Raw genomic sequence first — 14849 nt, forward strand, 5'->3', positions numbered from 1 at the left:
AAATGAGGCACAAACTTGGGAATCGGAGTGTCCTCCTCGCTTCTGAACTGTGCCCAGCTGCTTGGCAGTTGTTAAAAGACCGTGTGGCTTTGGGAACACTAGAAGGCAGCCGTCTTGGCAGGGATGATAGGTATTTTTGTGATGGGCACTATTAGTGGAGTGACAATGAGCCCTCCTCAAGCTGTTCATTAGAAGAAGACTTGACAACAAGTAGGCAAGGCTGGAAGGGAAGTTTAGTTTATGTGCTGACTATTTTGGATAAGCTGGCTCATGAGAAATGGGAGGTTGTTTTGGGGGACTCTGAACACTCAAGAGTCATAGCAATAAACGTAAAGACTTGAGAGAGAGACAAATTGTATATGGAGAAAACTGGTCAAGAAGAAAACTTTAAATTCTCTGACTTCAGTGTCTAGAGGGTACTAAGAGACAGAAAGAGAGAAGTAGAGGAGACAGAAAAAGCAGGAGACTAGGTTAGGATGGTGACATAGAATTTCTGAGGTGGCGATCCATGGTGTTAGTATCTTAAAGAGATTGAGAAGCATGAGAAACGAAGAAGCGGGTGAAAACAGTCACCATATCCATGATAACCTAGGGGGGCGGAGTCATTCAGGTCATTTTTCTGAATTTTTGAGATTGGTGTTCTTAAATTCATAGTGTACATTTCAAAATCATGCCCTAGGTTCCTTTCCAGTCGTGCATGTGCTGACTCCAGCCAACACTCTCAAGGACGGCCTGCTTTCAAATAATTCAACAGTACTTAGGCCGGGCACAGTGGCTCACGCGGGAATTCCAGCACTTTGGGAGGCCGAGGTGGGTGGATCACTTAAGGTCAGAAGTTTGAGACCAGCCTGACCAAGCATGGTGAAACCCAGGGCGTCTCTCCTAAAAATACTAAAAGTAGCCGGGCATGGTGGTGCACCTGTAGTCCTAGCTACTCGGGAGGCTGAAGCACAAGAATTGCTTGAACCCGGGAGGCGGAGGTTGCAGTGAGCCGAGATCACGTCACTGCACTCCAGCCTGGGCGACAGTGTGAAACTGTGTCTCAAAACATACACAAAAACAAAAGCCAAAAACAGTATTTGTTGAGTAGTTTCATTTCCCTCCCTTTGATTTCAGGTCCCGCTTCTGCTGAGAGACCAGTGGCATCACTCTCATTTCTCCCCAAGACCTTCCTTACCTTCTTAGGCAGACTTCCATGTTCCCAAAGAGTGTTTTCCAATCACGTCCCTTCCATTAAAACCTACCCATCCTGTGCCCCATCGGCTTTTAAACAAGCATTGATTCAGCATCTAAGGTCAATGATTTGAAGGTACATGTCCTAGGTCTGTCCCTAAAAAGGAGTTCACAGCAGTGAGTGGTATGGACACGTTCACGACTACCATAAAAGGCTAAGTAAATGTGCTCTGAGAGTAGAAAAACAGAAAAGGAGAGTTTAATTCCAAGAACAAACAATTTATTCTGTTAAAAGTCAGTCTGATAAACTTACTTGAGCTGCTAAACTTATCTGCTGGCTGAAAAAGCCAAGGTGAGGGTGACGTTTATATATCTATATTTTTTTTCTGAGACGGAGTCTTGCTCTGTTACCCAGGCTGGAGTGCAGTGGCGCGATCTCGGCTCACTGCAAGCTCCGCCTCCCGGGTTCCCGCCATTCTCCTGCCTCAGCCTCCCAGGTAGCTGGGACTACAGGCGCTGGCCACCACACCCGGCTAATTTCTTTTTTGTATTTTCAGTAGAGAGATAGGGTTTCACCATGTTAGCCAGGATGGTCTCGATCTCCTGACCTTGTGATCCACCTGCCTTGGCCTCCCAAAGTGCTGGGATTACAGGAGTGAGCCACCGCGCCCAGCCGATGACGTTTATACTTAACTAGAGGGTTTTTATTTTTTTCAGCTGTAATCCAAGGTCGTAAGCAAACTGATAATTAGGGCATTATTGTGAAGACAATATTTGGTTAAGGGAGAACTTGTACAGAATTTCTTAAAGTAGGTGATCACCCAATTTTTTATATAAAGCTATTATTTCTGTTTGTTTTTTAGTCTATGCTTCTCTTAATTTCATTTCTTTGCTGTTTCTTCCTGCTTCTGCTGCTTATAGTAATGAGCTAAGAGCGAATGTTTAACACATATGTGCTGCAATCACCTGAATTTGCCAAACTTTCTTATCAATTTTTGTTATCAATTGCTGTTCCTTACCTTTGCTAAGACCAAGACCTCCTCAACTTGCCTGACTTTAGATAGACTTCTTCCTTCCTCTAGGCTTCTGACCTCTGTTTTCTTACAGCATTTACTTTAGAAAACTTTTCATTGTAAATTCTTTCTCTGTCCCTTTGAGATGTAAATATCTTGCCAAGTTTACAACCCAGGAATGTCTTTCTCAAGAATGTGGGTGCCAGCCCTTTGAAATATAATCATTGAAGGAGATATCACCTCTATCTCCAAGTCTTATCGGGAGGGTAAAAGCCTAACTGTTAAATGTGACAATTAGCAAACAGATGGCCTAATCACATTGACCAATCTCCTCCCTGAAGTCCTCCAGTATTTTTCCCCAGTGCTTAAAAGTCCTTCCTGCCTTTTGTTCCAGGGAAGTTGAGTTCAGTCTTTCTTCCCTGTTGCAACAGTCTTGGATAAAAGTCTTCCCTGCCTGTTTAACTCTGTCCACGACAACTTTTCTTTCACATTTGCAATTTCTAAAGCAAAGAATCTCATTGGCACTTTCTTTTGTTGTTTTTTCTTTAAATATTTCTATATAATACTTAGATGAGAAGATTTACAAGTCTAGTCCTTTTTGCTCCCTGTCTACAAAGCACAGGTTCCTAGAAGTTACTTTTCGAATCTTGATGTCAGTCTTCTCTGATAAGGGTTTCCTTTCCTTTCTTTGGTGTGCTGCTGATACAGCTGGAATACCCATATATTTTTCAACCATTTAACACATTCTCAATGATATTACCTTTCTCTTTTGTATGACAGTCTACATGTCAAAATCAATTGCTCCCTTTGAAACCAGCCAATTGTTTTATCCAGCAGAATCCTACTTATTGTGGATGTGTCATACTTAGTGCTGATATAAACATGTTGCTCAAACTAATGAATTGTTAAGGTCAGACGTGTTTAGCTGTTTATGCCAACATTTGATTTGGAACACCCAGGGAGGAAAGATACATATTTGTTTGGCTTGTTTATCTATTCTGACCATTAATCACAAGAACTCATAGAACTAATAAAGCTGCAAGACATCACTGTAATGTTTCTATGAAAAGATAAAGTTATAATTTGGGAACTGAATGCACGATTTTCCTAAGTCTCTGACACTTGAAGAAAAATTTAGAGTTGTCTTATTTCTATGTCTCTAAAAACCATATCGAGCTTTCTTTGAGTTGGGCAATTTTAATTTAATAAACATTTGTAACGTATGTATTTGTCTGAGCCAGGCACTATATCAGGTTCAGAAAGCATTGGGATACGTAAACTCAAAAAAGGATTTACAAAATCGTTAAACAAGCATACTTTTATAGTTCTTACAGTGTGCTGTCTGATATAGTCTTTAGTGTTATAATGGTAAGTTCAAAGATTTCCCCCGAGATTTTATTGCCTTTTTAGGGTAAATATTTTTTTCTACTGTGTCTGAGAAGATATTGTCCCATGATGTACTCTTGCCTTTTTAATACAAGAATGTGCTGTTGGAGGATACCTGTGCTGCTTTGGATTTTGTTTAGATGGACAGGTACTCACTAGGCTGCTTGCTTTGTTGGATTTGTAACTGCACAAAGGCCACAATTCCAGGTGAAGACACAGTACCACACATGGGGTCTAAGAAATTGGAAGGCCTGGCTGAAACTCTCCCAAACACTCTAAGCACATTTCTAAAAGTGGAAAAAGCAAGGAACACGATTGAGATTCCCCACATCAATTTTAATTTTCTTTCCTCTTTGTTAGTTCTAATGCTATCTTGGTACCACCAGATTATTGAGGAATGATAAAGGAAAATATGAATCTTATTATCTGGGACTTAACTTTTTCTGTTCTGACCCTCATTCTTGCCAATCCCTTTCAATCTTTAGTAGGAACCTAATTTTGTCTACTGCCTTCTTAGGGAAAAAGGCTTACCACTCACTCCTGCTCATCCTCATTCCACATGCAGGAAGAAGAGATAAAAAGACATGAAGAGAACCATGCTTTTTCCTTTACAACATTCAACTTGAGATGTGTGGTTTTCCCCCTAATGTCAAGTTCTTTTTCTTTATGAAAAAGAAAAATGATCTACGAGGGAGATGCTACCAACCAATTACTTATACAGCAACTATGCACTTACATAAACCAATAGCCTTTATTGACTAGATTCTTCACTGGAGTCAGTAACTTAGTTTGGGTTCCCTTGTGTAGCAGGTCACCTCTAAGATCCATTTATCTTTTATTTTCCTTAGTATTTTTTAAAAAACCAGTTTGCAGAATAGATTCTCCTCATGTAGAACATGAAGTCTGAATGACAGTTTATAGTTTGGTCCAGTAATTGTGCCTAACTTCTCCTTTCCACGTAAACATATGATATCACTTCGCAGGGAAGAAAGTCAATAATTCATTTCACAAATTTTATCTAGTGCCTACAATATGCCAGCTGCTGTGACAGTGCAGGGGGATGAACACAGACTTTAAAGTTTAGTGGATTGTATTAATGTCAATACTAAACAGTGTTTATCAAGTGTCTGTGTATGTGCACATGTGTGTGAATGTAAATATATAGGTTTATAAACATTTTCTTCCATAGAAAATATACAGTCTAATAACAAATTAGGATGAATTACTGACTAACTGAACTCTTGCCAAGTAAGAAGTAAAAAAGGCCAAAATGTACACTTCATGAAAGGAACTTAGGATCCAAGGAAAAGTACAAATATCATAAAGATAAGTGGTTATTTCTAGCCTTTCCATGAGTATTCAATGGAAACTATAGGGTGTTCCTTAAAAGATCCATACTTACTCATCTCTGCAAACAGCTGTCTTCTTTCTGCCATGGTATTTCCTCTTTTCCCACTATCTTCAATCATTCTATGAGACAAAATGGTTACAACACATATTATCCTCACGCGATGGAGGCAAGAAGCCATTTCTCTGTAAACATACTTGCTGTACTTGTGGCACCAACATATAGAAAACCTATTGAAAACCATTTGTTTTAAAAAGTACAGCTTTACTTTTACTAACCTAAATTGCTGCGCATATTTTTCCATATATATTATTGTTGTAGTTGTTGGAGGGGGTATAAAATTTTTATTGTCTAACATAGAAGTAACTACTGTAGCAAATGACCTTGTGCTATAACTAAATACAACCATCTACCATCTGTTAGGTGATTTGTTTCACATTCAGTTTCTCTTTCAATTTTAAGAATACTTAAGACTGGAGAACAGATATTGTGGATCCCATTCAACAGATGATGAAACCAAGAGTCTCATGGACTTGGTGAATGAAGGATGCAGACGTTTGGACTCCAAGACCAGTATGGCTTCCATCTCATCCTGTTGCCAGTTGTCCCTTATGCACTCAAAACCTCAATTTATAAACAGGTAGTCTTCTAAATGTTCATTTCTAAGTTGAGTGTTTGGAACTTGCAACAGTTCCTGTACATAACAACTTCATGCAAGGTGGTTAGATTCAAATATCTTTCCTTAACCATACTATTGTCTGCAGTGGAAACTATATAAACTATACTATTAAAATGCCAACAGTTAAAACACAGAATTAAAATATGATAGAAAAAATTAAATAATGAGAAAGTTAATGGATATGTTTAGTCATGTAGAGGGCTTTGGGCTAAATATCAAGAGTTTTAGAGGTTGATGGATTTTACTTTTTATTACATCTAATTTAACTTTTAAAAACCAAAGTTTCCTCTCATGTGCACATATATAGATGCACATGTATGTCTACCACACTGACTTCTGCCTTGATTCTCAGGCATAGTTAACAAAAGGTGTAGTTGCATGGGTTTTTTTGCCTGTGCCTATGGCCTCTGCTCTTTCTCAAATCTAGGACTTTGTCCATGCTCTTTTCTGACAGGATCGTCCTCTCCCTATGCCAAGCTAACTTGCTGTCACCCTCAGCAAGGTGAGGTGTCAAATCTCAGTTTGTCTATCTTCCTCTGAAATCTTCCCCAACTTTCTACAACTGCCTGGGTTCGGTGCCTGTCCTCTGCATCTCCACAGCACGCATTGCCTTTCAATTCTTGGCACTCACTCAACAAACAGCATGTTCACCACAAAAAAATAAGTTGGTGAGGTGATGGATATGTTAATTAGCTTGGCTGACTTTTCCTACAATGTATACAGGGATCAACGCATTACATTGTACCCCATAAATATACACAATAATTATCTGCCGATTAAAAATAAATGAATGAAAATAAAACAAGCCTTTACTGAGTGCCTTTCATACTCCAGGAACCCTACTACACTTTGAGTGCCCCACAGCAATCAAGCCAGGATCACATTGTCCTATGAGCACATCACAGTGATCAAGTCAGGACCCGCTGTCCTCTGAGTGCACTACAGTGATCAAGTCACAGTGCTTGTCCTCAAGGTGCTTATACTGTAGTGGTAGAGATACAGAAGCATAACAGCGATTAAGACACAATGAGGTAATTACAGCCATAGAAGTGGAAAGAAAGATGTGAACATGAGAGGGGTTGATTTCCTGAGGATCAAAACTACAGCAGAAGACTGCTCAAAAGGTAATGAGCTGTGTACAGAATGACTCAACTGAGGGTAAAATTAAAAAAAAAAAAAGGTGATAAAAGTGATGTTTATCAAATTGATTCAGTAGCCTGACCAGATGCTTTTATGCGTGAAGCCCATTGCCAGGAAGGGAAGGAAGGCTGTGGAATAGCTTTGGTTTATGGAGTCAAGGGAAGAGAGTGCACACATTCACAATGGGTTAGATAATGTACCAGGGACTATCCTAAATAACTATTGAAAAGGAGTAGAGTTATTAATGAAGCTTCATCAATTTGGTAACAATTTGTTGCTGAATATGGTAAAAAACTTGCTTTTTATAAGATTTCATACACGCAGGTAAAGTTGGTATATAGATCTGGAAGAAAACACCCCTTTCCTAATTCATATAACCTCATCTCCTATATTTCAGAAGAATTGGGTAGATAATACTGACTTTCACAAAGTAGTATGAATATAGCTTCCAAAGTTTACTTCAAGGGCTCAGAAGTAGAGTTGAGGCAATAAGAAAGATAGAGGATAGAATGAGTGATGTGTTCCTGGATCTCCGTGTTAGAACGAGATGAAAAGAATGATTAAAAATAAATCACAAAGGATGGCAGTCCAGGGAGCTCTGATAGAAAATATCAGAGGTAAAGACTGGCATCTGAACTTGCAGGCCTTGCTGCCTGTACTACTTGTTTTGCGGTGTTGTGACAACTCTATTTCTATTTAACATTTTGTCTCTTTCTCTGTACGGTTTTGAGAGCACTAACTTCACATATCTTAATTCTTCACAGTGCCCAGCAAAATCCAACCAACAAATGATATGGCCAGCTTGCATTTATTGAATAAATAATGAAAGAGAAAAAAAAAAAACAAAGAGGAAAGAGAGAAAACAGCAAAACAAGCTAAGTTTGGTTTCCATGAAATGAACTTTCAATTATATTTCCCAAATCTGACTTATAGAAGAGTGAAATTCAAATTGTACTAGTTTCAGAGATTACTTATTTGAAATGAGAGAAACTAATTTACATTGCTTATAATCTAGGACCATACATTTGAAAGCAAAATCAAGTCTTATGAAGAAGTTGAAAAAGATGCAAAGTACATTGATGTCAACTTTTGTTTTATTCCTCATTTTTTTTGATTAACTAACTCGTAAAAGAACCATCATTAGTTACACAATAGGTAGTAATTCTCACTTCTAGGTCAAATGAGTACCTTGGAAGAGACAGGAAGAACCTCTGTGGTATGAAATAATAGAAGGCACAGAATATACTTATAAATATAAAAGAAAAATAACACACTTCTCATTTTACCCCCAGAGTTTTCTGGGAAGTAGTACAGTCAGATAAAATTGAGAATATTCACCTATTACCCATTGATCATAGTCGTAATAGTAAAAACGGGAGGCCTGCTAGATTACACTTTACACTGATTCAGTAGAGGGACTCTGGGACAAAGTAAGCTCATGAGTTCAACAGGCAGGGAGCACCACTGTGGGCTCCTTGGTTTCCAATTTAACTGTAATCAATGGGATCTGAGACACACAATGCCTGACTACATTCTCACTGCCTTGGAAAGAGAGAAGAGCATGTCATTCTGTAGGGGAAGGACCAGGTGCTTTTACAGAGAGCAGTTTTGTTTCTGGAGTGAGGGAAATTGACAAGGAACTCTGCTTTTCATGAATTTCAGTACAACAGCTGCCCAAAGTCATATGGAGGAGGTGAAGGGGAAGATAACCCATTTGTGATGACACTGATGTGTGCCACAGGGCACGTGGCTCACTGATGAGCCCAATTTGGTCAGTTTCTGTTGCTCCTTCATGTACATAAGATGCTTGCAACCTTAGATTTTTACAAGAAGATTATATAAATGTCAAAAAGGTGAAAAGAACTAACAGTGATAAATAAGTGATGAGCCCTGTCAGATGTTTCCTTTACTAAAGCTCAGTCCCACAAATTATACAGGACATATGTTGTTTTCACTTATAAGAACCCATCCATTCATTTACTTAAGAAATATTTATAAAGTAGCTATACTTTGTCAAATACACTGGTAGTTTCTTGAGACCCAAAGACTAATACAACATGATCCTTGTCTTCAAGAGGCTTGCAACTTTGAAAGGGGGAACAGATTTTTCTAACAAATAATTAAAATTTGGAGTAATATGTACCATAATGAAAATATGTACTGTTAGATGTAGTAGTTTATTTCTCAGATGATCTGAAAGAGGATCAAAGAAAGAAGGACTCTGAAACAGAATTTTAAAGAATAAATGGGAATTTTTTCAGATGAAAAAGAGTGGAGGAAGGGCAGATAGAATCGTGATGAAAAGCCGGGAGCTTTGAAACAGGGATGGTGCATTTGGGAACAGGCAGTTGCTCAATATTGCTGGGTGCAAGTGTGAGTGGAGACACTTCAGAGATTAACAGGCATCAAATTTAGAAAGCCATCCTTGTCATGTTTAGACAATACAGGGCTTTCCAATCGAGGCTAGATGCCATCCAAGGTTTAAGTAGGAAATTGATGTATAGAGATTCAGGTTTAGGAAACAACTCCAGCATGGTGAATGGAAGGAAGACTGGGTAGGTAGGAGGGTAGGGGATGGGAGCACATGATTAAGGGAAGAGTCCAGTGAGCTGCATACTTCTGTGCTTCAGGAGTGAGACTCATGTCTTGCATTGAAGCATTGATTTGAGAGAGATTTAGAAGACACATTTGATAGGACTTGGTGACTGCCAGACCACATAGAGAATGGCAGACGAGAGGATCTCAGCTTTTTCTGTCCCATATTAGGAAATAATCTTTTGCTCCCATGGCATTAATGAATTTGTGGGAGGTGAAGTCACCGTCACCCTTCTTCAGAATGGTCATTAAAAGAGGGTTGCACCGCTGGACAGGGATGGTTCCAACTCTTTGTCCCCATGTATGGGGAAGGATGAAATAACAGTAAAACAGTTCAGGAACCAGTAAGAAATAAAGAATAAATCCAAAGGTAGGGCACAGGGTGTTAGAATAAATGTGAACTATATTTTGGCGTAGTGAAATGAATTCACATTGAAATATCACATCCTGAAGTTACTTCCTTCATGGCACACCTTTCATCCAACACCATACATAATAAATACATATTACTGTTACACATGACATATAAGAAATTTTAAAGGCAGAAGCTGAAACTAATGGTGCCTTACATTTGTATAACTTATTAAAGATTATAAAATGTTTTTCCCTGTAACTTTGTGAGGAAGTCAAAAAGATATTACATTCTCAAGTTATAGCTAAGGAACTTAAGACTCAAGAAGGTAAAGTGGCTGCCTAAAAACCATAAGGTATTTTCTGGCATGACAAGACATTGAATCCTCTTTTTTCTGTTAATTATTAAATCCCTAAGCTAGTATAGATTCCATTTACCAGTAATCTTATTCCAGATGCTACTGTTCAACGCAAATTAAGATTTTCTGAAATTGGTAAACTGAAAACAGTAAATAGGACTTGGTGATTAACAGGCCAAAAGGAGGATGGAGAAGGGTCATAGCTCTCTCAAACCTCACTGGGAAGTTCCTTTGTGTATTATTTCTTAATGGAATCCTCCTGTTTTAGGACACTGTTATACTGGAAATAATCAGGGAGATTAAAAGAATTCCCAGTGTCCGGATTTATGTAAACCAGACACATAGAAACACACCAAGTCACACACTGATTCACAGTCTCGTGATTTAAATCCACAAAAGGGGGACAATGTTTTTGGAAACGTCTGGCTCTGCTTTCTTTTGCTCCACTTTAGCAAACACTTAAGCAGACTTTGGGTTTAATATGATGACAGCGTTACCATGCTTTATTTCCTACATTTTGCTCCAGGTGAATGACAAGAAAATGCTGCATTCGGCAATCCCCAACTGCTACACTCCCTGAAGTTAATAACCACAATGAAGGCCATTTCAAGCTCCTTTCCTCCTTTAATTGATTTATTGGTGGCATATAAATGCCTGTTTCCATTTCTGTTAATGAGGAAGGCCTTTGATATTACTTTCTCAGATTTACATTCTAGTCCTAATCTTTGGCAATATAATAAAAAAGTATTCAGAGCTCTTTCCTGAGGCAAAATATAATTGCATTTGATTTTACTTCCTAGTCCTTTATCTAGATGAGCCCGTGACAGTACAAAAATGCTGTTACTAAAATACAAGGTTATAATGACTTTCTGACTTTGTCTTTTACTTTGCACATCATCTTCTACTCTTGGAACTGGTGTCTTATTTATTATTATTATTTTTTTTGGAGAGAGGTGCATGAGCTCACTACTTTAGTATAGCGACCAGCTAGATGGGTTATCCAGGATTTGGTTTCCCTTATCAAGTGTCCAGCATAGTAGTTCTCAGCTATGACTGCCCCTCAGACTAGCCTGGAGACCTAATCAAAAATGCAAGTACATGGAGCTACTGAATCTGGAGTTGGACCTGAGCATTTATACTAAGAGCTTCTTGAATGGGGGAAAGTTAAAAGCGTTCCCCCTGGGAACTGAAACTAAATAAAGGATGCCCACTTTCACCACTTCTATTCAACATAGTACTGAAAGACCTGGCCAGAGCAATCAGACAAGAGAAACAAGTGAAGAGCATACAAATTGGAAAAGAGGAAATCAAACTGTTGTTCTTCACTAATGATGTGATTGCACACCTAGGAGGCCCTAAAGACCAGTCCACAAAGCTCCTAGATCTGATTAATAAATTCAGTAAGGTCTTAGGATACAAAATCAATGTACCCAAATCAGTAGCATTGATATACACCAACAATGACCAAGCTGAGAACCAAATCCAGAACTCAATCCCTCTTACAACAGCTGCAAATAAAATAAAATAAAACAAAATAAAATACTTATGAATATACTAAACCAAGGAAGTAAAAAATATCTACAAGGAAAACTACAAAACACTGCTGAAAGAAATCACAGACGACACAAACAAACAGAAACACAACCCATGCTCATGGAGGGGTAGAATCAATATTGTGAAAATAACCATGGTCCCCAAAGAAGTCTACAGATTCAATGCAGTTTCCATCAAAAATACCATCATTGTTCTTTGCATAACTAGAAAATAAATCCTAAAATTCATATGGAACCATAAAAGAGCCCACATAGCCAAAGCAATACTAAGCAAAAAGAACAAATGGAGGTATCACATTACCCAACCTGAAATTAAACTACAAGACTATCATTACCAAAACAGTACATTACTGGTATAAAAATAAGCACATAGCCTAGTGGAACAGAATAGAGAACTCAGAAATGAAGCCAAATACTTATAGCCAACTGATCTTCAACAAAGCATACAAAACGTAAAGTAGAGAAAGGACACCCTATTTAATAAGTGGTGTTGGAAAATCTGGCAAGCCACATGTAGAAGAATGAAACTGGATCCTCATCTCTCACCTTATTAAGAAATCAACCTAACATGGATCAAAGACTTATCTCTAAGATCTGAAACCATAAAAATTCTAGAAGATAACATTGGAAAAACTCTTCTAGACATTAACCTAGGCACAGAATGTATAATTAAGCCCTAAAAGCAAATGCAACAAAAACAAAAATAAATAAATGAGGCCTAATTAAACTAGAAAGCTTCTGCACAGCAAAAGAAATACTCAGCAGAATAAACAGAAAACCCACACAGTGGGAGAAAATCTCAAACTATGCATCTGACAAAGGACTAATATCCAGAATCTATAAGGATCTCAAACAAATCAGCAAGAAAATAACAACTAATCCCATCAAAAAGTGGGCAAAGAACATGAATAGACAATTCTCAAAAGAAGATATACAAATGGCCAACAAACATATGAAAGAATGCTCAATCACTAATTATCAGGGAAATGCAAATGAAAACTATAATGAGATACTACCTTACTTCTGCAAGAATGGCCATAATTAAAACGTCAAACAATAATAGACATTTGTGTGGATGTGGTGAAAGGGAACAATTTTACACTGCTGCTGGGAATGTAAACTAGTACAACTGCTATGGAAAACACTATGGAGATCCCTTAAAGAACTAAAAGTAGAACTATCATTTGATCTAACAATCCCCAAAGGAAAAGAAGTCATTATATGAAAAAGACACAATTTGCAGCACAATTTGCAATTGCAAAGATATAGAACCAACCTAAGTGTCCATCAACCAACGAGTGGATAAAGAAAATGTGGTATACATATACACCATGGAATACTACTCAGCCATAAAACAAAATGAAATAATGTCTTTTGGAGCAACATGGATGGAGCTGGAGGCCATTATTCTTAGTGAAGTAACTTGGGAATGGAAAACCAATTATCGTATGTCCACACTTACAAGTGGGAGCTAAGCTATGAGGATGCAAAGGCATAAGAATGACATAACGGACTTTGGGGACTCAGAGCAGAAGGCTGGTAGGGAGGTGAGGGATAAATTACTACATATTGGGTACAGTGTTTGCTTCTCAGGTGACGGGTACACCAAATCTCAGAAATCATCACAAAAAAACGTATCCATGTAACCAAAAACCAAAAACCACCTATACCCCCCAAAACTATTGAAATAATTTTTTTTTCAAAGGATATGGGTGACAGTGGACAGAAGCCAAACTATGAATTAAGCACTTTTCTGATTATAAAAGGGCAACAACCAGAACAAAATTTACAATCAAAGATAAAATAATTTAAAATAATTTCTCCTGAGGCTTAAAAAAGTATACCTATGTAGAAAAAGAGAGCTCATTAAACATTAGTTGAGTTAATGCAAAGAGACACCAGGAAAAATTATCTTAAACTTCCCATAATAGGTTAATGAAAATAATTCTATACTTACCCAAATTTCCTCGAGAAAACAAAAATCAAGCTGTTTTTGGTGTTCTATTTGCAGTAGATTATTACTGAGCTGATAGTGTCTATAGAGTTTTGAGATTAATTGTTAGTGTGTTTCAAATTTTATAATAATCTACATGTTTTTGATATTTGAAAGAAAAGAGAAAAACATTCTGAAAATGCTCAAGGGCTCAGAAAATTTACTAAACATGCATATGTCTGGACAAAGTGGTTAAAGAGCAACTCAGTCAGCTAACAGTTTAATTAAAATAGAAACACAAGAATATAAAATTACTAGTGTATCTGAATACATGGTAAACATTAAAAATAATAGTTAATAAAAATTGCATCTAAAGGTACTTTAATATGTTACAAATCTGAAAGGTAATGTTAACTTTACTATTATGAGAATATGTTAAATGTAAATGACTTAAAGATAAGTGAGATATTAAGATATATATTACACTTACCAAACCCATGTATGCAAGAATGGGTGGAAAATAAAAATATAGCAAATACTTTATTTATTTGTCATCCTAAGTTGTTACATAGAATAATAAATGTTAAAAACTTTTAAAAGAAAATTTTAGGAGGAAGTATTTGTAATAACTAGTAAACATTGACATAACATTAAGAGCATTGAATATATAGCAAAAGTTTTAAATTTTTGAAAAAGTGAAACAAAGTATGAAAATTAGAAAAGGTTTTGCTCAAAGTATACAAGTAAACATATGTATTATGGTAATAAACACAAATATTTATTTTTTCTCTGTCACAGAATAATCTTAGAAATCTGTGCTGCTTATGTGAGTGAAAACTAAAACTTTCTTAGAAATTTAAAAATGAAAAGAACTATACAGTTTTATTCAATAAATTCAAATCAAATGAAAATAACATGGTTAATTTTACTTGAAATAGTTAAACATATTAAAAAGCACTAAATGAGAAAGAAGGTAATTTTGTATTCATAAGAAGTGCAAGTATTAAAAATATATTTGTAAAGCATTGTGGTTTAAAATCCAGGGTATTAAAATATAAAGAAATATTAAAAATGCAAGAAAATGTTGGAAACATAAAAAAAAATAAAATAAAATAAAACAAAACACCCTAAGTGCATCCAATACATGGCTAGCGTTGAGTGGAAATATGCGAGTTGAGTTTGAACATGAACTTACTTGTACAACGTTAGGTTGGAATTCTTATGCTGCTTTGCAATATGTTTCTATAACTCAAGACCCACTTTAAAATCTACTTTGAGCCAAGGGAGAAGATATTTTTTTCTTTTAGAGGAATATAAGT

The 14849-nt window shown here is 36.9% G+C and overlaps 1 protein-coding gene across 24 annotated transcripts in view; it reads right to left on the minus strand.

Moving 5' to 3' along the window:
- DTNA (dystrobrevin alpha) overlaps positions 1–14849 on the minus strand; it is a 401494-nt gene that overhangs the window by 131894 nt on the left and 254751 nt on the right. For 21 of the 24 annotated variants that reach the window (XR_004429208.1, XR_004429210.1, XR_004429209.1 and 18 more), the window contains one exon: positions 4975–5042. Coding sequence is in view for 21 of the 24 variants with exons in the window: in XM_033178011.1 (XP_033033902.1) it covers positions 4975–5041 (67 nt within the window). In the remaining 3 variants the exon portion in view is untranslated. Of the gene's footprint in view, positions 1–4974; positions 5043–14849 lie in introns of those variants that run through there. The other 3 variants (XM_033178006.1, XM_033178005.1, XM_033178003.1) reach the window with 1 other exon arrangement.

Source organism: Trachypithecus francoisi, unplaced genomic scaffold (genome assembly GCF_009764315.1).
Source record: "Trachypithecus francoisi isolate TF-2019V2 unplaced genomic scaffold, Tfra_2.0 Lachesis_group19, whole genome shotgun sequence".
In the NCBI taxonomy this organism is placed as follows: Eukaryota; Metazoa; Chordata; class Mammalia; order Primates; family Cercopithecidae; genus Trachypithecus; species Trachypithecus francoisi.